General features: G+C 42.8%; 1 protein-coding gene across 2 annotated transcripts in view; it reads left to right on the forward strand.

The window, feature by feature from the left end:
* MAPRE1 (microtubule associated protein RP/EB family member 1) overlaps positions 1-18,501 on the forward strand; it is a 33,425-nt gene extending 14,924 nt beyond the window's left edge. For both annotated transcript variants that reach the window (XM_008020719.3, XM_008020724.3), the window contains 5 exons: positions 2,060-2,205; positions 5,605-5,812; positions 8,646-8,767; positions 14,379-14,531; positions 16,776-18,501. In XM_008020719.3, coding sequence (XP_008018910.2) covers positions 2,060-2,205; positions 5,605-5,812; positions 8,646-8,767; positions 14,379-14,531; positions 16,776-16,832 — 686 coding nt within the window. In that variant the 3' untranslated portion in view covers positions 16,833-18,501. The remainder of the gene's footprint in view (positions 1-2,059; positions 2,206-5,604; positions 5,813-8,645; positions 8,768-14,378; positions 14,532-16,775) is intronic.
* Positions 18,502-26,870: the final 8,369 nt, after the last annotated feature.

Consider the following 26,870-nt stretch of genomic DNA (forward strand, 5'->3'; position numbering starts at 1 on the left):
AAGTGATCCTCCCACCTCAGCCTCCTGAGTAACTGGAATGAAAAGGGCATGCCAACACCCCAAGCTAATTTTGGTATTTTTTGTAGAGACAGGGTTTCACCATGTTGCCCAGGCTGGTCTCGAACTCCTGGACTCAAGCGATCCACCTGCTTCCAAAGTGCTGAAATTACAGGCATAAGCCACTGTGCCTGGCCTTATCATAGTCTTTATTTATTTTTGAGGCAGAGTTTTGCTCTTTTTTCTTTTTTTTGAGACAGTGTAGTGGCCTGATCATGGCTTACTGCAGCCTCAACCTCTCAGGCTCAGGTGATCCTTCCACCTCAGCTTTCTGAGTAGCTAGGACTATAGGCATGCGCCACCACCATGCCTGGATAATTTTTTTTCTTTCTTTCTTTTTTTCAGAGACAGAGTTTTGCTCTTGTTGCCCAGGTTGGAGTGCAATGGTGCAATCTCGGCTCACCACGACTTCCACCTCCCAAGTTCAAGCGATTCTCCTGCCTCAGCCTCCTGAGTAGCTGGGATTACAGGCATGCGCTGCCACGCCTGGCTAATTTTATATTTTTTTTAGAGACGGAGTTTCTCCATGTTGGTCAGGCTGGTCTCGAACTCCTGACCTTAGGTGATCTGCCCGCCTCGGCCTCCCAAGGTGCTGGGATTACAGGTGTGAGCCACCGCGCCTGGCCCAGAGTTTCACTCTTGTTGCCCAGGCTGAAGTGCAGTGGCACGATCTCGGCTCACCGCAACCTCCACCTCCCAGGTTCAAGCGATTCTCCTTCCACAGCCTTCCGAGTAGCTGGGATTACAGTAGCATGCGCCACCACAGCCGGCTAATTTTGTATTTTTACTAGAGACAGGGTTTCACCATGTTGGTCAGGCTGGTCTCGAACTCCTCACCTCAGGTGATATGCCCGCCGTGGCCTCTCAAAGTGCTGGGATTACAGGCGTGAGCCACTGCGCTTGGCCATGGTAAGTCTTTAAAAAAAAAAAAAAAAAAAAAAATTTGGGCGCGGTGGCTCACGTCTGTAATCCCAGCACTTTGGGAGGCCGAGGCAGGTGAATCACAAGGTCAGGAGTTCAAGACCAGCCTGGCCAACATGGTGAAACTCTGTCTTTACTGAAAATACAAAAAATTAGCTGGACGTAGTGGCGGAGGCCTGTAATCCTAGCTACTCGGGAGGCTGAGGCGGGAGAATTGCTTGAACTCGGGAGGCGGAGGTTGTGGTGAGCCGAGATTGTGCCACTGCACCCCAGTTTGGTGACAGAGCAAGACTCTGTCTCAAAAAAACAAAACAAAACAAAAAAATTTAATAGAGGAACACAAAAATGTCTTCTATTCAGCTTTGTTAATTAAATGACGGGTTGGCCGGGTGCTCTACAAAAAGAATAAAAAACTAGTTGGGCGTTGGTCACACGAGCCTATAGTCCCAGCTACTCCAGAGGCTGAGGTGGGAGGATCACTTGAGCCTCGGAGGCAGAAGTTGCAGTGAGCTGAGATTGTACCACTGCACTCCAGCCTGGGCGACAGTGAGACCCTGTTTCAACAAAAAAAAAGAAAAGAAAAGAAATGATAGATTAAATATATTTAGAGATGTAAAAAGCCCAGGGAGACAGACATCTTAGGGAAAAAAATGTTTTTAATCTAGATCAAGGCTGGATCTTGGAAATCCCCTCATGAAGATGAGGGTATATCTTTCTGAAAAATCAGAAAATGTCACTTCTGTTATCTTTTCTGTGTTTTGGGCATTCATTTTTCTTTCTAGTGGTCATTTTATTGTCATGATGATTACCAATAAAGAACAGGAGTTTTAAAATTTTGTAGAAACATTCCTTTTCTTCTTGTTATAGACGTCTGGGTTGCAAGTACGTTGTAGAATATATGGGGTGAAAACCACAGTCTTGTTATAGATTTTAAAAATTGACTTCACATGAAATCAGTGAAGCTTTTGATTTTTGTAGATCTACCTCACAGCTTTTAAAATTGTATTTGGTTTAAGTGGGTCTGGGAAGAAGTTCACCCTGCTTCTTTAATTTTATTTTTCTGTTGCTGCTGTTCATTCAGGGGCTGCCTATTGTCAGTTTATGGACATGCTGTTCCCTGGCTCCATTGCGTTGAAGAAAGTGAAATTCCAGGCTAAGCTAGAACACGAGTACATCCAGAACTTCAAAATACTACAAGCGGGTTTTAAGAGAATGGGTGTTGACAAAGTAAGTAAATGTTATCTTTTACTGTGGTTAATGTTCCTTAATTAAAGATCATTACTAAGGATATAGATGCTAGCTTATGACTTTGGGCATTTTCTTTTTATTCTTAATTTATCTAGTTAACTTTTCTCAGTTAACATAGAATTTACTGGGAGCAGTTTCCCTCTACCTTCTTGCCCCTATGCCCCTTTCTTGTTTGTTTCTTCATCGTCTGTGAAGTTAGTAACTGTTTAGAGGAATCAACCTGTAAATTTGGACAGTGATTTTTATTTAAAAAAAATTACTGTGTAATCTCTAGTAGTCTGAAATCTAACTCTCTTAATCTGGATTTATTTCTGTAAAAGTATACTGTATGTAGAATAGTTCCAATAGAGAAGTCCAGGCACGGTGGCTCACACCCGTAATCCCACCACTTTGGAGGCTGAGGTGGAGAAGATTCTAGAAATACTTGCTTTTTACAGAAGGATACAAGGAGGCTCCGTGGTGGGTGCTGGAAGACTCCTTTCTGCCCCCAAAGTTTTTTGAGGGTGACAGAAACATGGTCCACCGGGCATGATTTAGCACAAACATTACCTCTGTTTTAGTAGATAGTAGATTAAGTAGTTTGTCCCTTCCCCCACCCTTGTGAAGGGTTTATCCTTTTAAGTCATTTTTGGGGGGATAACTTTTTTTTTTTTCTCTTTGGCAAAGGTAGTAACACCCCCAGTTATCTTGCTAGTGTGTCTGGTTTTTATGTATTTTGAAATCAGGTTTTTTTTTTAAATTTTAGTTCTGTCTCTACAATATATAAAATAGGCATTTATAGTATAAGAATATCACTTAGTTTCCAGGCATAGTTTAAATAGATATAGCTTATATACAGTAATTTTGCATTCATTTTTATGGAATTGTATTTTATTTTTTGAATATGGAAAATGTCTAAAGTATATAAAAGTAATAATAGTGTATAAATAATAAATAGTAAATAGTGTAATGATCTCTTGTGTACCTCAACGGTTAGCATGGCCAGTTTTGTTTTGTATCTAATTCTGTCCCATGCTATGTATTTCTGGGTTATTGAAATGAGTACAGAGGTAATATTTGTGAATGCTTCAGTATCATGCAAAGTAATTTTTAAAAATTATATTTGTTGGGGGTGTATATATAATTGCATATATTCTTTTTATAATACATTGCAACTGGAATCTTTGGAGATTAAAAGATAGTTAAAAGCCAGGCATGGTGGCTCATGCCTGTAGTCCTAGCTACTCTGGAGGTTGAGGCAGGAGCATCACTTGGACTCAGGAGTTTGAGGCAGCAGTGAGCTATGATTGCACCACGAGACTCCAGCCTGGGCAACAGAGCAAGACGCCATCTCTAAAAAAGATTAAAAAGTTAAGCTGTAGCCAACACTTCAGTGATTTGAATACTTGAAAACACAGTATTCTTGTATAGTAAAAATACTTACAGGGTCTTTATGTATATTTTTTATTATTGTTTTTTGTGGGGGTTTTTTTTTGGTGTTTTTGTTTTTTGAGATGACGTCTTGTTGTGTTGCCAGTGCTGGTCTAAATTCCTGGACTCAAGCAGTCCTCAAGATAGCTAGGATTGTAGGTACGTAGCCCTGCACCCAGCAAGCATGTTTTAATAGGATTTGGAATTAACTTGGAAAACATGTCATTTTGTAAAAATTTATCCGGAGACTGATTTTGCATCTTGATCTATTTTCAGGTTAGAATTATTCTTTTTTCTTTTCTTTTCTTTTTTTGAGACAGTCTCACTCTATTGCCCAGGCTGGAGTGCAGTGGCACAATCTCAGCTCACTGTAGCCTCCACTTCCTGGGCTCAAGCAATTCTCGTGCCTCATCCTCTTGAGTAGCTGGGATTACAGGCGCCCACCACCACACTTGGCTAATTTTTGTATTTTTAGTAGAGACAGGGTTTCACCGTATTGGCCAGGCTGGTCTCGAACTCCTGACTTCAAGTGATCCATCCGCCTCGGCCTCCCATAGTGTTGAGATTACAGGTGTGAGCCACCACGCCCGGCCCAGAATTTTCTTGAACACAGTTCATTGTAGATGCCTTTGGTTGATTTGTGCAATGGATTTTTCTTCCTTTTAATTACATTTATTTTAATGCTGAATTTACTGCTGTGCTGTAAGTTTTTGTTTCTTCAGTTTCTTCTGGGATATCTTTTTCTTCTGGGCAACCTCCTCTTCTGGTTTAGGAACAATCTGTTCCTTTTCAGTAAGGATCATCTCATTGTGGCAGGGAGAGCTCATGTATGGGTTAATCTGACCATGAGCTCTGTAGGTCCGTTGGCGCATCTTTGGTGCTTTGTTCACTTGGATATGCTCGATGACCAGAGAATCTACATCTAAACCCTTAAGTTCAGCATTACTCTCTGCGTTTTTAAGCATGTGCAGCAAAAATTCAGCACTCTTTGGGCCACTGACCTTGTGTCCAGCCCCACTGCTTGGCCTGGGCACACCTGCCAACTCCACCATTGTAACGTTGGAATGGTACACACTGTTTCTGTAAAGTGACATCTTTCAGATACTTCGTGGCTTTTTGAATATGCATACCCTTGATGGCCTGGGCAGTTTCACGAGTGTTCTTAAAGTGAACATGAAGATTGGAACCTCTTGATTTGCATGATTTCGTGGGGTTCTCCGGGTCAAGTGAATAGTGAACCATTTTCACAGATTACCTTAGGCCGCTTAGGGAAAGAGAGGTCTTCCCTTTTTTTTCAATGGGGTCTCTCTCTGTCTCTGTCACCCAGGCTGGAGTGCAGTGGCACAGTCTTGGCTCACTGCAGTCTCTGTCTCCTGGGCTCAAGCAGTCCAGTTTCAGCCTCCCAAGGAGCTGGGACCATAAGCGCATGCCACCACACCTGGCTCATTTTTTTGTATTTTTGGTAGAGTCGAGGTGTCACCATGTTGCCTAGGCTGGTCTCAAACTCCTGAGATTAAGCAGTCTGCCTGCTTTGGCCTCCCAAAGTGCTGGGATTACAGGCATGAGCCACCGTGCCTGGCCTATGCAGTGGATTTCGTGCTTTGTGATAGGCACTGTGGCCATGCAAGTTATATGGCAGACCTACTCTTTATAGCATAATGACACTTGTATCATGTCTTAGCATGTGCTTGGATGTGTATATGTGACTTATATGATATTTGTTCCTTTTTTGTTTCTGATTCCTTTTCATAAATTTGATAGAGTGGGGAGGGGTTGGTAAGTGTAGGTACTCTTGAAGGCAAACTGCATGAAACTTGCTTTATAAATTTAGGGGCTTACTTAGCCCTAAGGTCTCTAAAATATTTTTTTCTCCTTTTGGCAAAGCTTTATAATGAATTGATGCATGGACTAGTTTGATGCTTGCCAAAAGCCTCTTGTTTTGGGCTAAACAGTTGTTTTTCTCTGCAGATAATTCCTGTGGACAAATTAGTAAAAGGAAAGTTTCAGGACAATTTTGAATTCGTTCAGTGGTTCAAGAAGTTTTTTGATGCAAACTATGATGGAAAAGACTATGACCCTGTGGCTGCCAGACAAGGTCAAGAAACTGCAGTGGCTCCTTCCCTTGTTGCTCCAGCTCTGAATAAACCGAAGAAACCTCTCAGTTCTAGCAGTGCAGGTAAAAAAAACAACCCCAAAACGTTTCCAAAAAATAGCATTCTAGATATTCATTCAGCATTCAACTAGAATTTTTTCAGTAGCCGTAGGCTTAGGGATCTTAAGAAATATAATCCCAGGTATGTGGCCAGGGCGTGGATTCTGGCATCAGGCAGATAACTATGTTTGTCCTTAGGTGTCTGTAGCCCTGTGTAAGCAGCTTTAACTCTGCCCCACAGTTTCTTCCTCTATAAAATGGGAATTTTAATACCTGCCCCAGAGGGTTTTTGAAATTTGAACAAGTTACTGTATGCAGTTTTGCCAAAGCTCTAGAAATCCATCAGGCCAGCTCATGTAAGAGAGCATTTGTTCATTCCAAAACAAGGGCATTTTCACAGAGCCCTAGGATGGGAAGTTATACCAGAGCTGAACTCCTTGAAGGAGCTGTGTAGGTCTCTCAGGGACTGCTCTTGGCTGTCTGTGTTATTCTGTCTGTAGACCAGCTTCCTATGTATACTCACGGCTTCCCTACCTGCCCTAGAACTATAGCTGTTAGGTGACTTTGGCTTGCCGTGGTGCTAGCAGAGTCTAGGGGGTAGGGAGAGGCTGATTTTACATACCTTCTCAGAAGGGTATGGGCTTGATAGCTTTCCCAGGATGTGTTTACAGTAGTATACAATGTGTATATTGTGGGGCAGGGTAGATAATTAAGGTTTCATAATACCTTGAGAGAGGCTGGTTCATCTGATAGGATAGGCTGAGTGCTTTCTAAATAGCTTTATGGAGAGACAGTTCGCATGCCATATAATTATACTTTTATATTTAAAGTATAAAGTTAAACGGTTTTTAATATATCTAAAGACTTGTGTAACTATCACCACAATCAATTTTAGAACATTTTCATCACTCCAAAAAGAAACCTTGTGCTGGGCGCAGTGGCTCATGCCTGTAATCCCAGCGCTTTGGGAGGCTGAGGCAGACAGATCACTTGAGGGTCAGGAGTTTCGAGACCAGTCTGGCCAACATGGTGAAAACCCGTCTCTACTAAAATAACAAAAATTAGCTGGGCATGGTGGCGCATGTCTGTAATCCCAGCTACTCAGGAGGCTGAGGCAGGAGAATCGCTTGAACCCCAGTGGTGGAGGTTGCAGTGAGCCAAGATTGCACCACTACATCGCAGCCTGGGCGAGAGAGAGAGTCTCTGTCTCAAGAAAAAAAAATTTAAAAAAAGGAACGTTGTGCGTAGTTAATAGTTGTCACTTCCCACTTTCCCCAGCTTTTCGCCCTCCCTCCAGCCCTAAGCAACCACTTACTTGCTTTCTGTCTCTGGATTTGCAAATTCTGAAGTTCTGCTATACATAGAATCATAGAGTATGTGGTCTTTTGTGTATGGCTTCTTTTGCTCAGCCTGCTGTTTTCAAGGTTCATCCATGACCTAGCATGTATCAGTCCTTCATTCTTTTCTATTTTGGAATAGTATTCCATTGCATGCCTGTACTTCATTTTATTCAGCAGTTCATGGTCATTTGCGTTGTTTCCCACTTTATGGCAAATGGGAATAATGCTGCTATGAACATTCATGTGCAGCTTCTGTGTGGACATACGTTTTGAGTTCTCTCAGTTACAGACTCAAAGGTATATACTCTGGGAGCAGAATTGCTGTGCCATGTGTTAACTCTGTATTTAACCTTTTGCGGAACTACCTATTTTCCAAAGTGGCTGAGCTGTTTCCATTCCCATCAGCAGTATATGAGGGTTCCCATTTCTCTAGATGTTGAGTACTTTTTATTCTTTAGCTGTTTAGAATGGGAAACTGCATAGATAACCCTGTACATTTCATATTTCAGATGCTGCTACCAGTTGAGTGGAGACGTGCATTAAGCATTTAGTCTTTGGGATAAACGTGCTAGAGAGAGTCATCCAGAGGAAATGCCTGTTACTGTGGGTGAAAGGCCTTGTGATTATAGTTTGGGGTGTTAGGAAGATGAGATATTTCCAAACCTGGCATGTAATATGCAAACTTTACAAAATAATTGCTAAGTAAGTGAATCATCAATGATATCTATACCTTGAGGTTTAGCCCATTCTTGATTACTTATAGATAGGTTGGCTGCTTTACTCCTTTTTTCTTGTCTTTGTCTGCTTTTGGCTGTAAATACTGAGAGACGTCTGTAAATACTAGTCAGTGTGATGCTTTTCTCTCCTCACCTTCCTAAACTCCTTCTAAAAGGTAAGCAGAGAGAAAGATTTTAAAGCAATTCATGGGAAGAGCAGGCTCTCCTGCTCTTATGGATTCCCTCCCTCTTGCAATCCAAGGAGTCGGAGGTGAGGAGTTAGGAGGGACCTAACTTTCCAGATGGGGAGCAGTGGGCACCTGGCAGCAGCCAGGACTGTGTGCTCATGCCTGACGTGAAGTTTGTCTTTGCTCTACGAAGCTGGATTTGGTTTGTAGATGTGTTAACTAAATCTTAACTGTTGTAACCAACATGAAACAACCTGTTTGTGGATTTGGTCAGAGCTGGGTTAAGGTGGATCATCTCTATGCACCGGAATGACTGTACCCCTTTCAGATGCTAGTCCTGTTCACCGCAGTGGAGAAAAGACCTCACTGAAGGACTTACTCCCAGCATGAAACGTCATGACTGAAATTGGTACTTAACTCTGCTGCCAGGATAGAAACCACTCAGACAAATGTGGGAGTGTGGTCTTGCATGCTGGGGCTCTCTAGCATTGGTTCCCTTCACTGAACACCTGTGGAAGGCAGTTGGTCACAGCTTCTCCATGTTGTCTTGTGGATTTTTTGTTTGTTTGGTCTGAAATTACTCCTTTTCAAAAACCTGTGCTCTCTTTTTCAGCTCCCCAGAGGCCCATGTCAACACAGAGAACTGCTGCGGCTCCTAAGGCTGGCCCTGGTGTGGTGCGAAAGAACCCTGGTGTGGGCAACGGGGATGACGAGGCAGCTGAGTTGATGCAGCAGGTGGGCACCCCTGTGTTTAGCACGTGAGTCACCTCGGGGGATAGGATCCTTGCAGTGGCAGGGGTGCCTTGTCCGTGTTCTTAGATGAACAGCTGCCTTGTTTGCTTGCCAGAGCATGTGACACATGTGAGCCTCAGGTGCTGTGTGGGGAGCATGAGTGTGGAGGTGTAAGGGAGGGATCAAGCGTGCCTGGGCTCTCTTAGTGTGGCAGAAGCCTGTGCTTGGAAGCCAGTGCTTAGAATAGAATCCCGTTGAATGTTTCTGGAATGCTGCCGGGGACCTGGGATTCGGAGAATGAAAGATAAAGGAGGTCTCCTTTTTGAATAATTTAGTAAAAAGAATTCTGCAGTCTCTCTGCTGAGTCCTGGACTGGGGTCACTGGAGATTGGAATTGAGAGTGGAACTGGTATGAAATGCCTGTTGCTCTTCTAGTTCTATTCTTAGTAACTGGGTGATTTGAAATGTCTTCTTCACTTTTAGACATTTTCCAACTAATCCTTGTAGTTGCTTTGTTTGCTTGCTTTCAGATGATTCTTTTTATTCTATTTTTAAAATTTTGTTTTATTAAAAAAGTTTTGTTTTAATAAAATGGAGATAGGGTCTCACTGTTGTTGCCACGGCTGGTCTCTAACTCCTGAGCTCAAGTAATCCTCCTGCCTCAGCCTCCCAAAGTGCTGGAGTTACAGGTGTGAGTCACCACGCCTGGCTCCACTGAAAAAATCTGGAGTGCTCTGATTCCAGTGAGTTTGAGATTGAATCCTTTTACTTTTCTAAAAGCCAAGTCCTAAAACTTGAGGGAATTGATCTCTAATGCAGAACCTCTCATGACACTTGAACTCCTAAGAGATCAGGACAGTGAGAACCTGCCCAAAGATCACGTTTCACTTTTTTCTTTTTTCTTTTCTTTTATTGAGACGGAGTCTAGCTGTGTTGCCCATGCTGGAGTGCAGTGGCGCGATCTCAGCTAACTGCAACCTCTGCCTCCCAGGTTCAAGGGATTCTTCTGCCTCAGCCTCCCTAGTAGCTGGGACTATAGGTGGGCGCCACCGCGCCTGGCTAATTTTTTGTATTTTTAGTAGAGACAGCGTTTCACTGTCTTAGCCAGGATGGTCTTGGTCTCCTGGCCTCGTGATCCGCCCACCTTGGCCTCCCAAAGTGCCAGGATTACAGGCATGAGCCTGAGCCACAGTGCCTGACTGTAGCTAATGTTTTAAAAGTGCTTTCGTCATGCACAGTGTAAGCACTTAATTTCACTTTTGCAGCAACCCTGTGAGGTTTTACACATAAGGATAGTGAGGCTCAGAGAGGTTAAATAACTTGAGCTAGGATTTGAACCCAGGTATACCGGTGTCCAGAACCTAGATCAGTCAGTCTCTGCTGAATGGGGAATTGAGGAAGAGGTTATTTGATTTATCAAAGGTATATAGATGTTTCTCTTCCTTGCACCCACCTTTGGAAACTGTAAGTACTCACCAGATAATTACTCTGGGCAAATTGCTGCTAAGCATTGATGAGAATACCAAGGCATGGGAGATCTGACCTAGACCTAGACAGGTTTAATACAGTTGGAGAAGATGGACTTGGTGCCTGCCTGTGGTCAAGTCCCAGATGAGGGTTACAGAAGGCAAAAACCACAGCTCTTACAGGGAAGAGTGTGACTGGGGTCTGAGGAGGCTTCCTTCACTGAGAGGGTGACCAGAATTAGCTGCTTTGGATGGTTGGTGTTGTAGAACTTTAACAGTTGATGTTGGGAGGGGTTGTGGTCTTGAAGCGACTTGTAACTCTGTTGTATGTCCGTCGGTGCTGGGTAACATTGAGAGGCTAAGGTTGCAGAGGCTGAAGGTCACTAACCAGGTGCTTTGTTGATCCTGGAAGGCTGGGATCAAATGCTCATACCCAGGTGGTTCAACCCTGACATAGAAGTACTGTGTTTGGCCTGCACAGAGTTTTGATTGATTGATTGATTGTTTAAATATAAAGAATTTGTCTCCAGGTTGTCAAAGTCCTTCCCTTACCTGTTACCAACCCTCTTGGCTCATTGACATTATCAGGCCCCCCCTGAAAGTGTTTGCGTTTGGAGCCCTTTGTAAATATGAAAAATGGAGCCACATGGGTTTATCAGGCTATGGGAAAAATAGTGTATCTGCACAGACTACCTTGTGGTATTCGTATCCTTGGGAGATCTGCAAAGATTCTACATTCTTAAGTCATCCTGGAGAAATTTAATTGATTTTAGTCCAAAGCAGTGCTGTCTAATGAAAAAGTAAAAGGTGAGTCAGAAGTGTGAGCTACCTGATTTACACTGTCTAGTAGCTATACTAAAATGAATATAAAAGAAACAGGTAAAATTAATTTTATCAATACATCATCTAATATGTAAAAAATAATACTCCAGCATATAATCAAATATAAATGATTATCAATGAGCTGTTGTACATTTGAAGACTCTGCTACATCTTTGAAATCAGGTGTGTGTGTGATACTTGTAGCTCATCTCAGTGGCACTGGTCAAGTTTAAGTGTTTATATAGACACATGTGGTTGATGGCTACTGTGGCCAGTGCAGGCCTGAAACACTGACTTGGGCTTCTTAGGTTATAAGTGTTGCTTTACCTCAAGATAAGGTTCTAAGAGTGACCTTAATTACTAGCCACAGATTTTTTTTTTTTTTTTTTTTTTTTTGTCTTTCGGAGATGGAGTCTTGCTCTGTCACACAGACTGGAGTGCAGTGGTATGAGCTCAGTTCACTGCAACCTCTACCTCTCAGGTTCAAGCGATACTCCCATCCCAGCCTCCCAAGTAGCTAGGATTACAGGCGCTTGCCTCCACGCCCAGCTAATTTCTGTATTCTTAATAGAGACAGGGTTTCACCATGTTGGCCAGGCTGGTCTCGAGCTCCTGACCTCAGGAGCTCTCGACCTCCTGACCTCTTGGCCTCCCAAGGCGCTAGGATTACAGGTGTGAGCCACTGCACCTGGCCAAGCCACCGATTTTTAATAACCTCATTAATACAAACTTAAAAGGAGTGCCCCGTGAAAGCCAGTGTCTTAGTGTATATTTTTTAGTGATTTAGTGTTTATTATGTGTGTATAGTTATGAGCAATATCATGGACAAATGCTACTTTGGCCTTTATAGGTGGGACCGAGAAAGCTGGGTATTGTGGCGTGATCTGGGCTCACTGCAACCTCCGCCTCCCAGGTTCAAGTGATTCCCCTGCCTCAACCTCCTGAGTAGCTGGGACTACAGGTGCGCACCACCACGCCCAGCTAATTTTTATATTTTTATAGAGATGGGGATTCACCATGTTGGCCAGGATGGTCTCGATCTCTTGACCTCATGATCTGCCTGCCTTGGCCTCCCAAAGTGCTGAGATTACAGGCGTGAGCCACTGTGCATAAGCTCTTTTGACTTCCTTTCCTCCTTGGTCATTAATGCCACCAGGCATGTGATTAGAAGACCCCTTCCCTGCCTTTTGGATTGTGGAGCTGTAGCTCTGAGTCTGCTTCCTGCTGGGGCTGATCAACTGCTCTTTGGGGCTATTGGTTTCAGGAAAGGCAACAAACTGCAGCAAAAGCAGAGGGCGGGGACAGTGAGGGAAAATGGATGATTTAGCTTTGCTGGCCACCAGGCAGTAGCTGTACTTTATGTATGTATGTATGTATGTATGTATGAATGAGTGAATGAATGAATGAGACAGGGTCTTGCTGTGTCTCCCAGACTAGAGTGTAATGGTGCATTTATAGCTCACTGCAGCCTTGAACTCCTGGGCTCAAATGATTTTCCTGCCTCAACCTCTTAAGTAGCTGGTACTATTGGCGTACACCACCCTACCTGGCTAATTTTTTTAGATTTTTTTTGTAGAGACAGGTTTTGCCATGTTGCCCAGGCTGGTCTCGAGTTCCTGGCCTCAAGCGATCCTCTCACCTTGACCTCCCAAAGGTTTGAGATTACAGATGTGAGCCACTGTACCTGGCCCCTCTAGTACTTTATTGAAACTTTCAATTATTTTTTATTTCTGTGGCTGGTAAAGGAATTGTGAAAGGCTGTCTAGAACTGTGATTCTGGTTTGGTCTGACAAGACTTTGATGATGAACTTTGAAGTTCGCTTTGATAAAATTGTCCTGGTGGTGTCGCCTGCTCCTCATCTCTGAATGCTTTTTGACTGTAGGTTATAAAGAGGGTCCTGTCTTCCTGGGATGAGACTTGATCTCCTCTGTTGTGTTTGTTGTCTTCATCAGGCTGTGGGGAAGCTAGATAAGCTGTTTATTTCTGTTTTTAAATTTTTATTATTTATTTTTTAAAAAGATGGAGTCTTGCTATGTTGTCACAACTGGCTTTTAACTCTTGGGCTCAAGCAACCCTCTCGACTCAGCCTCCAGAGTAGCTGAGACTAGGTGTGCACCACTCCACCTGACATCCTTCTATTTTTGTGGCTGTAAGTTCGGAAGGCTGGACTAGATGACTTCTCTGGTCCCTTTTGGCTTGTAGAATTCCCTTCTGCTGAGGTTGTTCTCAGTAGCTGTACCTTTGATTTCACTGCTTTACTTTCCATGCTGCTCTGTAGCCATGACCTGTAAATAGAGGTTTTTATGAGGGTTTTTTTTTGTTTTGTTTTTTTGTTTTTTTTGAGACGGAGTCTCGCTCTGTCGCCCAGGCTGGAGTGCAGTGGCCAGATCTCAGCTCACTACAAGCTCCGCCTCCCGGGTTTACGCCATTCTCCTGCCTCAGCCTCCCGAGTAGCTGGAACTACAGGCGCCTGCCACCTCGCCCGGCTAGTTTTTTTTTTGTAGTTTTTAGTAGAGACGGGGTTTCACCGTGTTAGCCAGGATGGTCTCGATCTCCTGACCTCGTGATCCGTCCGTCTTGGCCTCTCAAAGTGCTGGGATTACAGGCTTGAGCCACCGCGCCCGGCCTTTATGAGGGTTTTATGCTGCAGGATATGCCAAGCAACTTGCATTCATTGAGAGTTAAATGGAATTCATTTATCATAGATGTGAATACAGCACTGGAATGAAGATGTACCATGGTTAAAGTACACACGGGACTGTGAGTGTTATAACTTTTATTAGTCTTGACTATATAGAGTCCTGGCCTAAGCACTGAGGCTGATTTGTTCATAGCCTGTTAATGGGGATCAGACACCCTCAGTGGGGCTAATGAAGGGTCAGAGCACTTTCCATTGGGCTTCCAAAGAGTTCCATTGAGCCCTTTCCAGGGTCCTTTATATTGACCCCCTTGTGCAGTCAGACCTGGACTCGATTGTCCAGTCCTTTCGTAAGGACTCAGTTTATGATTGTCAGCTACCTTGCCAGGCTGTAATTGTCTCAGACTTCCCTAGTTCTTTCTCCTTAATCCTTTTTTAGTCCCTGAGAAGCTTCTGCATGTTTCAAGGTGTAGTCTGCCCTTTCTGGGAGCTGTTACCGTCAAGGTTGCCATAAACAAATCCATGTTGTTTATCTGAGGCTGAAGAAAATTGACATTAAACTGATGTGGTTTTTGTCAGTTTGGGGGTTTGATCAAAGACCACATCTCCTTTTGGGTTAGAAGTCTGCCTGATATTTTATTGCCGTACTAATGCCAGGCATCTCACCCTTTTTAATGTCTTGTGCAGGTCAACGTATTGAAACTTACTGTTGAAGACTTGGAGAAAGAGAGGGATTTCTACTTCGGAAAGCTACGGAACATTGAATTGATTTGCCAGGAGAACGAGGGGGAAAACGACCCTGTATTGCAGAGGATTGTAGACATTCTGTATGCCACAGATGTATGTGTTGACATGAGGATATTTTCTTTCCATTTTACATAGTTGGGTTGGTGAACTCTGTGCTGACGCTTGTCGTATTCCAGTGTTGCAGTCATCAAAAGACTTCATCTTTGACCCCTCAAAGTCAGCCAGAGGGCACCTCTACCCAGCTTTAGCTTCTGCCTGAGGTCTATGAGCTTTTGAAGAAGGAATAGGGCAAGGAGGTGGCTGGCTTGTCCAGCCTCTGTAGTATGTGGCCACTGATAGGTGATGAGTGCCACAAACTGCTCTTAGCCAGAAGCAACCCCTGTCCCCACCCCACCCCACCTCATATTGCTTGGATCCCTCAGCTTCAGGTGCTGCCTCCATTTTATCAGCGCCTGGGGCATGCCCGGAGAAGCAGGCACATGCTCCCTTTTTCACAGCGTGCCCTCATATCACATCATATCTGGGCACGCCTTTGTCCTCCCTCCTAGGAAGTTGCCTGGTTCCCACTCCCTCAAAGTACTCTATGATCAAGTTTCTTTGGATCCATGTTTATTGCACAGTCAAATCTGTTGATATTAATCACGACATGTTAGTTGATCAGGGAAGACTCTTTTTTTTTTTCTAGATTTAGGATTTGTTATCTGGCTGTGTCCACTGTTTAGTGGTCATGTTTGTAATTCTGTGTGCCTGGCAAGGTCTGTAGGATCAAACTACAAACTATTGGTAGTATGTGTAGCACTATGCAAATACAAGGTAGTAATAATGCTGTTACTATCACTGTCCTTGAGACATATCTTGTGAAATTTCAGGGGATTAAGACAGATGACTGAAAAGTTGATAATCTGTTGAATAAATCTTTAACTTAGAGCTTGCTCTGTGCTATGTAATGAAAAAAAGACAATGAAGATATAGGGGTCCTTGGTTTAGTCTGAGTATTATTTTAGTGGAGCCACATCTTAAGCAAGTTCGGCTATAGAGATTTAGTTAATAGAAATAAGGTGATGGTTGAAAGAGAAGTCTGATTTTACAGCAGAATAGTATAGTAATTTCCTGCTCTGAGTCCATGCCAGAATGCCCTGGAGTGAGAATGAGGTGGGAGCCATGAATCTCCTCTTTCCTTGTGCACTCAATTTTTCTGCCACTGATGTTGAGTCAGTCTTGCTGTTGTGAATATTTTGGGTAAAGCATGACTCCTAAGTACAACAAAAAGAAGGCATTAAAGGAAAGCTGGCTGTATAGACAGTGTATTGAGAAAAGATGTTAGAGTACTGAACTTCACAGGGGACTTCAGGGATATTTGAGGGTAAATTTTTTTTTTTTTTTTTTTTTAGAAATGGGAGTCTCACTTTATTGCCCAGGCTGGAGTGCCTGGTGGTGCGATCATGGCTCAGTACAGCTTTGACCTCCTGGGTCAAGCAATCCTTCTGCCTTGGCCACCTGAGTAGCTGGGACTACAGGCATGTCCCACCAGGCCTGGCTAGTGTTTTTTTTTGTTTGTTTGGTTTTTTTTTGAGACATTGTCTCACTGTGTTACTCAGGCTGGTCTTGAACTCCTGGGCTCAAGCCTTGGCCTTCCAAAGTGCTGGGATTACAGGCATGAGCCATCACACTTGGCCTTCTTTTTTAAAAAAGTTTTTTTTTTTTTTTTTTTTTTTTTTTTTTTTTTGAGACGGAGTCTTGTTCTGTTGCCCAGGCTGGAGTGCAGTGATGCGATCTCAGCTCACTGCAAGCTCTGCCTCCCGGGTTCACGTCATTCTCCTATCTCCTCCTGCCTCAGCCTCCGGAGTAGCTGGGACTACAGGTGCCGGCCACCATGCCCGGCTAATTTTTTGTATTTTTAGTAGAGATGGGGTTTCACGGTGTTAGCCAGGATGGTCTCCATCTCCTGACCTCGTGATCCGCCCGCCTCGGCCTCCCAAAGTGCTGGGATTACAGGCGTGAGCCACCGTGCCCGAAAAAAAACAGTTTTATTGAAGTATAACTGACATAATAAATTGCACATATTTAAAATGTACCTTTGATGACATAGGTGAAATTACCACCATAATGAAGACAATGTACATATCCATCACTTTCAGAAGTTTGAGGGTAAATTTGATGGTGCTCAGTTTTTGTCTTTGGTGAGATGCAATTCTACTACTCAAGAAATAGCAGTCACCTGGCCTGTGTAGAGCCAGGAAGAACCATTGTCTTTGAGAGGCTTTAAGTATGAGGAAAGTGAACTCACAGTAGAAATGGATCTTTCAGTGGCTTTCCCCTCTCATTTTCCTATTTCAGGAAGGCTTTGTGATACCTGATGAAGGGGGCCCACAGGAGGAGCAAGAAGAGTATTAACAGCCTGGACCAGCAGAACAACATCAGAATTCTTCACTCCAAATCGTGTGCTTAACTGTAAAATACTCCCTTTTGTTATCCTTAGAGGACTCACTGGTTTCTTTTCATAAGCAAAAAGTACCTCTTCTTAAAGTGCACTTTGCAGACGTTTCACTCCTTTTCCAATAAGTTTGAGTTAGGAGCTTTTACCTTGTAGCAGAGCAGTATTAACATCTAGTTGGTTCACCTGGGAAACAAAGAGGCTGACCATGGGGCTGACCGTGTGGATGCGTGTCACACTGAGTGCGGGAGAAGGTGTTGTGTAATATGCTGAGGCGGTGACCTCAGTGGAGAAATGGAAAGACTGAATTGAATTTTAAGCTAATGTGAAATCAGAGAATGTTGTAATAAATAAATGCCTTAAGAGTATTTAAAATACGCTTCCATATTTCAAAATATAAAATGTAACACGACAGGAGATTTTGCGTTTGACATTGTGTCTGGGAAGGAAGGGCCAGACCTTGGAACCTTTGGAACCTGCTGTCACAGGTCTTACAGGGCTGCTTGAATCCTCATAGGCCTAGGCTTTGGTCTAAAAGGACCATTTAAAAAGTTGCCCTGTAAAGTTATTTGGTGTCATTGACCAATTGCATCCCTCCTAAAAAGCAAGAGGCATCATTGCCTGGATAATAGAGGATGTGTTTCAACCCTGAGATGTTCGAGTTGAAGAGCTCGGTTTTTATTGAGAATTTCTCTATTTTTCCAGTTATCCCGAAATTTCTTTGTATTATGTTTTTGGGGAAGTGAGGTGTGCCCAGTTTTTTAATCTAACAACTACTTTTGGGGACTTACCCACATCTCTGGGATTTGAATGGGGATTGTATCCCATTTTACCGTCTTTTAGGTTTACATTTACCACATTTCTCTTCTCTGCTCCCCTTGTCCACTGGGGACTCCTCTTTGGCTTCTTAAAGTTTGCTGCTTAGAGTTGGAAGTGCAGCAGGCAGGTGATCATGCTGCAAGTTCTTTCTGGACCTCTGGCAAAGGGAGTGGTCAGTGAAGGCCATCTCGTTACCTTGGGATCTGCCAGGCTGGGGTGTTTTTGGTATCTGCTGTCCACAGCTCTCCACTGTAATCCGAATACTTTGCCAGTGCACTAATCTCTTTGGAGATAAAATTCATTAGTGTGTTACTAAATGTTAATTTTCTTTTGCAGAAAGTACAGTACCGTGTCGGAATTAATTATTAATATTTAAAATATTTCATTCCTTAACTCTCCCTCATTTGCCCACAGCCTATTCAGTTCCTTTGTTTGGCAGGATTCTGCAAAATGTGTCTCACCCACTACTGAGATTGTTCAGCCCCTGATGTATTTGTATTGATTTGTTTCTGGTGGTAGCTTGTCCTGAAATGTGTGTAGAAAGCAAGTATGTTCTGATAAAATTGTTGTGTAGTGCATGCTGTGTGGAGTTCAGAGGAAACCCAGATTCAGTGATTAACAATGCCAAAAAATGCGAGTAACTAGCCATGGTTCAGATGGCAGTGGTGCTGTTTCTCTTTTGTGGCCTTTTAGACTTTTGTTGCCCTAAAATTCCATTTTATTGGGAACCCATTTTCCACCTGGTCTTTCTTGACAGGGTTTTTTTCTACTTTAAACAGTTTCTAAATAAAATTCTGTATTTCAAGAGTATCATGTCTTCTGAAATTTGTCTTGCCCTGGGTATATGCTGTTAGGTTCAAGTCATGAGAAACTAGTGCTTCTTTCTTCAGTGAGGACTGATCTTTTCACATCCTTTACTGATTTTTCAGATGTGCTTATTTCTTCTTCTTCTTTTTTTTTTGAGATGGAGTCTTGCTCTGTCACCCAGGCTGGAGTGCAGTGGCATGATCTCAGCTCATTGCAGCCTCCACCTCCTGGGTTCAAACAGTTCTCTGCCTCAGCCTCCCAAGTAGCTGGGATTATAGGCACCCGCCACCATGCCCGGCTAATTTTTTTGTATTTTTAGTAGAGACGGGGTTTCATCATCTTGGCCAGGCTGGTCTTGAACTCCTGACCTCGTGATCCACCCACCTTGGCCTCCCAAAGTGCTGGTATTACAGGCGTAAGCCACTGTGCTTGGCCAGATGTGCTTATTTCTAAGCTGACTTATTTTCTCTTCATTTACATTATGTTGCAGAGCCTCCTGCTTTTTAAATTCTCATTGCTATAAGAGGTTTTTCCTCTCGGAAGTCCAAGGCCTGGCCTATCTGCTGTGAAGCCTTTTCAGGGCATTTCCTCCTGAGAAATATAGCAGGACAGTGCTTGGCAGATAACTGTGGGGTGATTTTTTTTGTGTGTTTTTTTCTGAAGGTGTGGTTCTTTTTTCCTTTCTTTTTTGAGACAGGGTCTCCCTCTGTTGCCCAGTCTGGAGTACAGTGGCATGATCTTGGCTCACTGCAGCTTTGACCTCTTGGGTTCAAGCAATTCTCCCACCTCAGCCTTGTGAGTAGTGGGGACCACAGACGCGCACCACCATGCCCAGCTAAACTTTGTGTTTTTTGTAGGATGGGGTCCCCTTATGTTGCCCAAGCTGGTCTTGAACTCCTGGGCTCAAGTGATCCTCCCACTTTGGCCTCCTAAAGTGCTGGGATTACAGGTGTGAGCCATTGCACCCAGCCCTGAAATTGTTTCAAAGGCAGTTAACATGATCTCAATCTATAAAATAATCTAAAATTGTCACTATTTTTTTTCTCCCTTGTAAAATTCTGTGCCATTAGAAATGAGTTCAAAAGGAGACTTGCCATTTTCAGTCAGAAATAAAGTTAAATGGGCAGAGGTAGTGTGTTGTAGGATATGTAGAGTCATGGTTATGGATGCACTATAAACCTAACCTGATCTTGACAAGGGCTGCACCCATAGTTAATGGTATGATACCTTCCTTAAAGTGTTAAGTACCTTCAGAAGGAATTTGACACCATATGTATTGGTCATCTACAAGAAGATACCTTCCAGGAGTGCAAGGAGTTTGTGAAGATACTGTTGGCTACTGTCAACTGAGAAGTTACCTTGGTAAGGAGAGAAGCCGATACTGTGGGTATCTGACCAAGTGCATTGACCTGGCTCTTGAATTTGAAGCACATACAGTCTTTGCTGCTTGGTTTGGTTGGCAGGTTCTGTGTTTCATGAAGGATAGGTAAACACATGGGTTCTCTGGCTGGATTTGGATCATTGTTCATTCTGGTGATTCTCAAACTGATGGGCTTCAGAATCACATGGGGAACTTGTTTGACATAATGTATTTATAAAAGTTCATCACCTTAGATTCTTAGTTGGGAGGTTGAAAACCTGCATTTTAATTTGGGCCTTATCTATATGTCTGCAATTTTAAATAATAATTCTGGCAAGGGGAACATCAGACTTGAGTCCTCTTGCAGGTCTCTCCTGCTTTGTGAGTGTTGAGCTGTTTGACTTCTCTTGTTCTTACCTACAAGACAGAGATGATGATTTTGGCTGAAGCGCCTCCCTCACTGGGTACTTGTTGGAATTAGAAGGAGCTGATGGACAGAAGAAGAAAAAAAAGAAAAAACAACTACAAAGCTAGAAAGCTCTGTACAGACAAGAGACATTATTTATGGCACAAGTTCTTCGGATCCAGTCTGAAATTCTGTTTATAGATTAGAAAAAGCTTAGGACAGGGCTTTTGTATCCTGAGAATTCGGAAGGGCATTCCTTCAGACAGGTTTTGGGTATTTTGTAAAATAAGTAACATGTTCTTTTAGTATTTCCTTTTCAGCATGGTAGTATGGACAAGTAGAACTCCCTTCTGTCTTCAGGCGGTTACGTTTATCCTGTTTTTGTTTCCTTTTAAATGAAGATTCAATGTCTCAGATTCATTGATTAAAAAACCCATATTTTCTTCAAGGTTTGCTCTCTAGAATGTGATGGGTTTTGAAAAGGAAACATTTTTCTTTTGCTTTAGCCAAGGTGATCCTCTATAGTTTTTCTTTTAAGGATTGTTTCAGAAGATTGAGTATAAAGGACTCCTTTTGCGACGTTGACCAAAGTTCATTGCAAAGTCCACAAATAAAAATCCAAGCTTTAGGCCTGATCAGCCTAATCAGATTAGCTTGCAAGCATGTGGGTGACCCAAATCTGACTGTTGACAACAGAGAACATTGCTTTGAAACAAGCTGAACCTCATTCTGTGATCAGGGTTATGAACCACCTGTCGTTTTTCTGGTCTGGCACCGTTGTAATATGTCTTCTTTTTTTTTTTTTTTGTTTGAGACAGAATCTTGTTCTGTCACCCAGGCTGGAGTGCAGTGGCATGATCTTGGCTCACTGCAACCTCCACCTCCCGGGATGAAACAGTTCCCATGCCTCAGCCTCCCGAGTAGCTGGAATTACAGGCCTGTGCCACCACACCTGGCTAATTCTTGTATTTTCAGTAGAGGTGAGGTTTTGCCAAGCTAGTCTCGAACTCTTGGCCTCAAGTGATCCACCTGTTGTCTTGGCCTCCCAGCACTTTGCTGGGATTACAGGTGTGAGCCACCACTCCTGGCTTGATATCATACTTTTGAATTCACACATTTAGTTTGTAAAATGTCAAAACCAGATGAATTCATATTTATTTCTGTATCTTCATGATGCTTGCTGCTTTTTTTCTCTTCATTTTCACATGCAAGGGTATAACAGAATGTTCAGTTTTCTCTAAAAGCCTGAAGGGATTCTGTACTTTTACACTGAACTTGACTTTAGTTAGAACTATTAACCTAGATGACTTCAGCCAAATTATGTATGTTTTTTTTTTTGTTTTTTGAGACAGGGTCTTCTGTCACCAAGGCTGGAGTGCAGTGGCATAGTCATGGCTCATGGCAGCCTCAAGTTCCTGGGCTCAAGCTATCCTCCCACCCCAGCCTCCCTAGTAGCTGAGACTGTAGTGCACACCATGCCTGGCTGTCTAATTTTTTTGTGTTTTTGTATTTTTTTTTTTTTTTTTTTTTTGAGACATAGAGTTTCGTTCTTGTTGCCGAGGCTGGAGTACAGTGGCGCCATTTTGGCTCACTGCAACCTCCGCCTCCTGGGTTCAAGTGAGTCTCCTGCCTCAGCCCCGAGAGTAGCTGGGATTACAGGCGCCCACCACCACGCCCAGCTAATTTTTGTATTTTTAGTAGAGACGGGGTTTTGCCATGTTAGCCAGGCTGGTCTGGAACTCCTGACCTCAGGTGATCCACCTGCCTCGGCCTTCCAGAGTGCTGGGATGACAGGCGTGAGCCACCACGCCTGGCCAGTTTTTTTGTATTTTTTTTGTAGAGACGGGGTTTGCTATATTGCAGGCTGGTCTTGAACCCCTGGGTTCAAACAATTCATCCATCTCTGCTTCCTAAAATGCTGGGATTACAGGTGTGAGTCACTGTGCCTGGCTCAAATTGTTATATAGCTGTAACTTGTGAAGGTCTGTCTGTTTCCCCTTTGGCTTAATCTGATTTGGAAAGTAATGTTACCTTAGTCCCTGGAGTACAGAAGCTTTCTCTGTACTCTATTGAGGTTGTATCCGGCAGCTTCATTAATTTGGTTATCTAGGTAAGCAGGTCAAGCCTTAGAGTCAAATTTCTAGGCTCCTCAATCTAGAACCTTAAATCTTGAGAGGGGTGTGTGTGTGTGTGTGTGTGTGTGTGTGTGTGTATCAAAATTTAACTCTCATTTCCTTGTATTAGAGGCTCTCAGGTTCTGAAATGTGAAATGGAAATAGCCTTCACAGACATGTTTCAGAGTGTGAGGAGAGGCAGTTCTTTGTCCTGTGACCATTTGAAAGCAAACCAGTTACCAATGCCTAGAACTTTGTAAGTGGCATCAAGAGATAATTTATAATTGTAAAATGACCTATCAGCAGTTTGGGGCTGGGTGTCGGGGCTCATGCTTGTAATCCCAGCACTTTGGGAGGCCAGTGCAGGAGGACTGCTTGAGCCCAGGAGTTTGAAACTAGCCTGGGCAACATAGCAAGAGACCCTGTCTGTATTTAAAAGATAAAATATATATATATATAAAGGCAGTTTGGAATTCTATTTGTCTTGCCTTATTTACTTTTTAAAAATTTCTACTTTAGGTTTTTCCTGGTTTACTTTGAGTGTCTTTTTGCAGTCTGAGGAGATTGTTGGTGAGGCTGGGTGTAGGTATGAGGCAGAGGAGGAAGAGTAATTTATTCCATCTACTGAGCCTTTCATTTACTTTCTGTTTTGGTGGTAGAGTGGGATGTGGGAAGCTTTTGTTGGGTGAGAGTCGGTCTATCAGGGTAAATCTTAAAAAGCTGGATTTGTGGCTCTTACTAGTTACTATGTCTCCAGTGGAGACAGAGATTAGTTTTTAAGATTTAGCCTTAATGGATGATTCACAAATTGCAATGCAGAGTATTGAAGTGAAGTCCAAGGTCAAGCATACAAGTGGGTAGACTGAACATATGAAGGGGGTGTGGGGCTGGCACCCACCTCTGACCTTTACTGAAATAAATGAGGGAGACAGTGCTGTAAGTGGAATGCCATGGACCAGGAGTTAAGACCAGAGTCCTCTGCTAGGCCCTGTGTCTGAAGTCTGCAGAGCATGGCTTTTCATTGGCTCAGTGAAGAGTTGAGTCCTAGTTCAGAAAAAGTTACTGAGGTCTGTAAAAATCAGTAGGATACTGGAACAAGAAAGAGTGGGAGAGTGCCTAGTTCCCAGCAAATGTTGCCAGTGGAAGCTAATTTTCACCAGTGAAGGGCGATTTTGATAGAAAAGCACAGTGTCTCAACTACTTTTGGTTTTGACTCTGAAAGAGGAGGCTTTGACCGGAGGAATAATACAAGTGGCCTACCACCTGTCTGGCTTTTTCCCCATAGGTTGCAAGCTGCAGGGAGGGCCTTGCTAATTCTAGTACCTCCATCCCCGAATCATCTAAATGTATTTTACCCAGGACCTGTCATGGTTTATCTCAGTGACGAGTTTTCCTTTCCTCTCGCTTATTTATCGTGTTCATATTCATATTTTTCATAATGGGGCCTGTTTATATATTTTGAAGTAGTTCTAGTGATTTTAAGATCCAGCAAAACTTCAAGGTCATCTGGATTTTGGCATTCTACTTAAGTTTTCTAATCTGATACATTCTTTTTTTTGTTTTTTTTTTTGGGTATTTTGTGTGTTTTTCTACAAAATGTGAGAGAGTTAAGCATGTATAATTATATATGACTGCTGTTTTCACTTTGAAATTTTAAATCCTGCTTGGGAGAATGGAATAAGCTATTGTATTTTTTGCAGGCAGCTATGGGATACCCCAATTTGTCCCTCCCTCCTCCTCAATTTTGAAGGCTGAGAGAGGAAGTAATAATTTTCTTTTTTGGGGGGGGATGGGGTTTCACTACGCTGTCCAGGCTGGTCTCCAACTCCTGAGCTCAAGTGATCTGCCCTACTCGGCCTCCCAAAGTGCTGGGATTACAGGCCTGAGCCACCGTTCCTGGTCCGAAGAAGTAATAATTTAAAGATTCAGTGTTGAGTGAAATACATTTATTCTTTAAAATTTCTAAGAGTCTTTAACTCTCTAACCTAATATTTAATATTTTTCCCAGTCATTAAGAAGTGCTTTTTGTTGTTTTCCAGGCAGAGTCTCTCTCTGTCATCCAGGCTGGAGTGCAGTGGCATGATCACGGCTCACTGCAGCCTCGACTTCCTGGGCTCAAGTGATTCTCCCACCTCAGCCTCCCAAGCAGCTGGAACTGCTCAGCTATTTTTTTTTATTTTTGTAGAGACAAGGTCTGGCTATGTTCCCTAGGCTGGTCTCAAACTCCTGGACTCAAGCAATCCTCCTCCATTCCTGGCCAAGAAGTGCCTTTTTTTTTTTTTTTTTTTTTAAAGTAGGTGCTGAACACATGAGAATCTGCCTTTTTCTTGAATCTTTTTTTTTTTTTTTTTTTCTTTTTGAGACGGAGTGTTGCTGTTGTCGTGCAGGCTGGAGTGCAGTGGTGCGATCTCGGCTTACTGCAGCCTCCGTCTCCCAGGTTCAAGTGACTCTCCTGCCTCAGCCTCCTGAGTAACTGGGATTACAGGCGCACGCCACCACCGTGCCTGGCTAATTTTTGTATTTTTAGTAGAAACGGAGTTTCACCATGTTGGTCAGGCTGGTCTCAAACTCCTGACCTCGTGATCCACCTGCCTCAGCCTCCCAAAGTGCTGGGATTACAGGCATGAACCACTGCGCTCGGCCTGAATCATGGTTTTTTGAAACCATTGGCATCTGAACCTGTAACTCTGTCGGGTAGTGTTGTGTGGTTTTAAATGTCATGTGAGCTGAGTTACTGACCTCAACCTACGGCCAGGTGAAGGTGTGATCCTGTGATACCAATCTTGAGGGTCCCTGCTAGTTTTAGCAGTCAGTGACTTCTCTCATGTTTATTTTTGTTTGAAAAAGGAAAAAGGCTCTCTTTTTGGCTATAGAGTTGCATCTTGAAATTTTTGACAAATTACATAGAGCTGAAGAAGGATACAAGTTTTGATATCTTAAAATCGTAGGGTTGAGACTTGAAAGGACGGTATTCGCATTGCAGCTAAGTGGGAGTGTGAGGAAGCACCTTCTCTAGGGCAGGTGATTGCGTCTGTTAGTGTGGCTCTTGGCCCCCTGAGTTGCTCCCTTCCAGTCAGAATTTCCTTAGCATTAGCAAGTGATGCCTGAATTAATCTTAGGTAGGACTTCTAACTTTTTCCAAAATTATTTTTTTCAGAGGTTTATCTAGGAGATTTTTCTTCTGAATGTCCTCCTTTCCACTTGTTTTATTGTTACTGCTTTTTTCTCTTTTTAATTTTTTTTTTTTTTTTTAATAGTGACATGGTCTCACTATGTTGCCCAGACTGATCTCAAACTCCTGGGCTCAAGTGATCATCCTGCCTCAGCCTCTGAAAGTGCTGGGATTATAGGCATTTGCGCCTGGCCCTGTTACTGTTTTTCTAACCTGAGTTACTTAGGATCATATTTTCATTCTTTTTTAAAAAGGTGGGAGTTTTCTAACTTTTCCTTAACTAAAAAGTGGAATGCATCTTAGTATTTTCCTTTTTTTACTCATATTTCTCACCAGGGAGGGAAAAACATATTTATTGTGACAGAATTTAGCATATTTTAGGCCATATTAAAATACTGATAAATGTATTAATCAGTGAAGATTGGTTATAGTGAAAAATATATACCATTTGATTTATGTGTGTTATTGGAAAAATGGCAGGAACTGCTGTAAGAATTGCTAACATTGTATTGGAAAATGAATATACTAAGCTAAGAAACAATGGGAAACTCATATTTAGGGCCATCAGCCTTTTTTTTTTTTTTTAAAAAAACCCTTCTAATTTATTAATGTCTAGTCTAATAAACCCTGATTTATAGGACCTTTGCACCTTTTTTTGACTTTTTAATTCATCCATTCTTAAAATTCTACACTCTTGACAAAATCCTTTGTCTCCATTATTGATGAAATGAGAACAGACTTTTTGTATGTTGGTGTTCTCTGAGAGGTGAAAGCCCAGGGAAAATGTTTTGTTTGGTGGTCATTTAGCATTTGAAAACGTCTACTTCCACGTGAAATGTGACTTAACTGGGTGTCTTTTAACATCTGGAATCCACATCCCTGGTTGAAATCTCTGGAGACACTTAACCTTTCACCAACTTGTCTGCTGAATTGCGCCATGGATCAAGATTACAGTGGCTGCATCAAGTCTAGGCCTGCCCTGAAGTCTGGATTTGTAAGTCCCCAATTTCACACATAACACTTGTCTCCTTCTTATTTTCAAAGAATTGGAGCTTACGCAGAGGGCAGAGGAGGTACTGTGCCTTTCACTGTCCTGGAGCCAGTTGGTCTTTTGGTTTTGGTGAACCCTGCTTTTTAAGAGGACTCCCTGGCATCTTCCAGTTTCCTACTACTTGTTTTATGTATTATTTTGTATCTGTGTTTGTCCTGTTTGTGCTGTAGCTCCTTTCACTGTCTCCTGTAAGTTCAACTTCTTCAATAAAAGAAATTGGATGAAAAATGGTTCTGTGATTACGGTTTGTGGGCTGGGTTCTGATGCTT

This window comes from Chlorocebus sabaeus, chromosome 2 (genome assembly GCF_047675955.1).
Source record: "Chlorocebus sabaeus isolate Y175 chromosome 2, mChlSab1.0.hap1, whole genome shotgun sequence".
Classification (NCBI taxonomy): domain Eukaryota; kingdom Metazoa; phylum Chordata; class Mammalia; order Primates; family Cercopithecidae; genus Chlorocebus; species Chlorocebus sabaeus.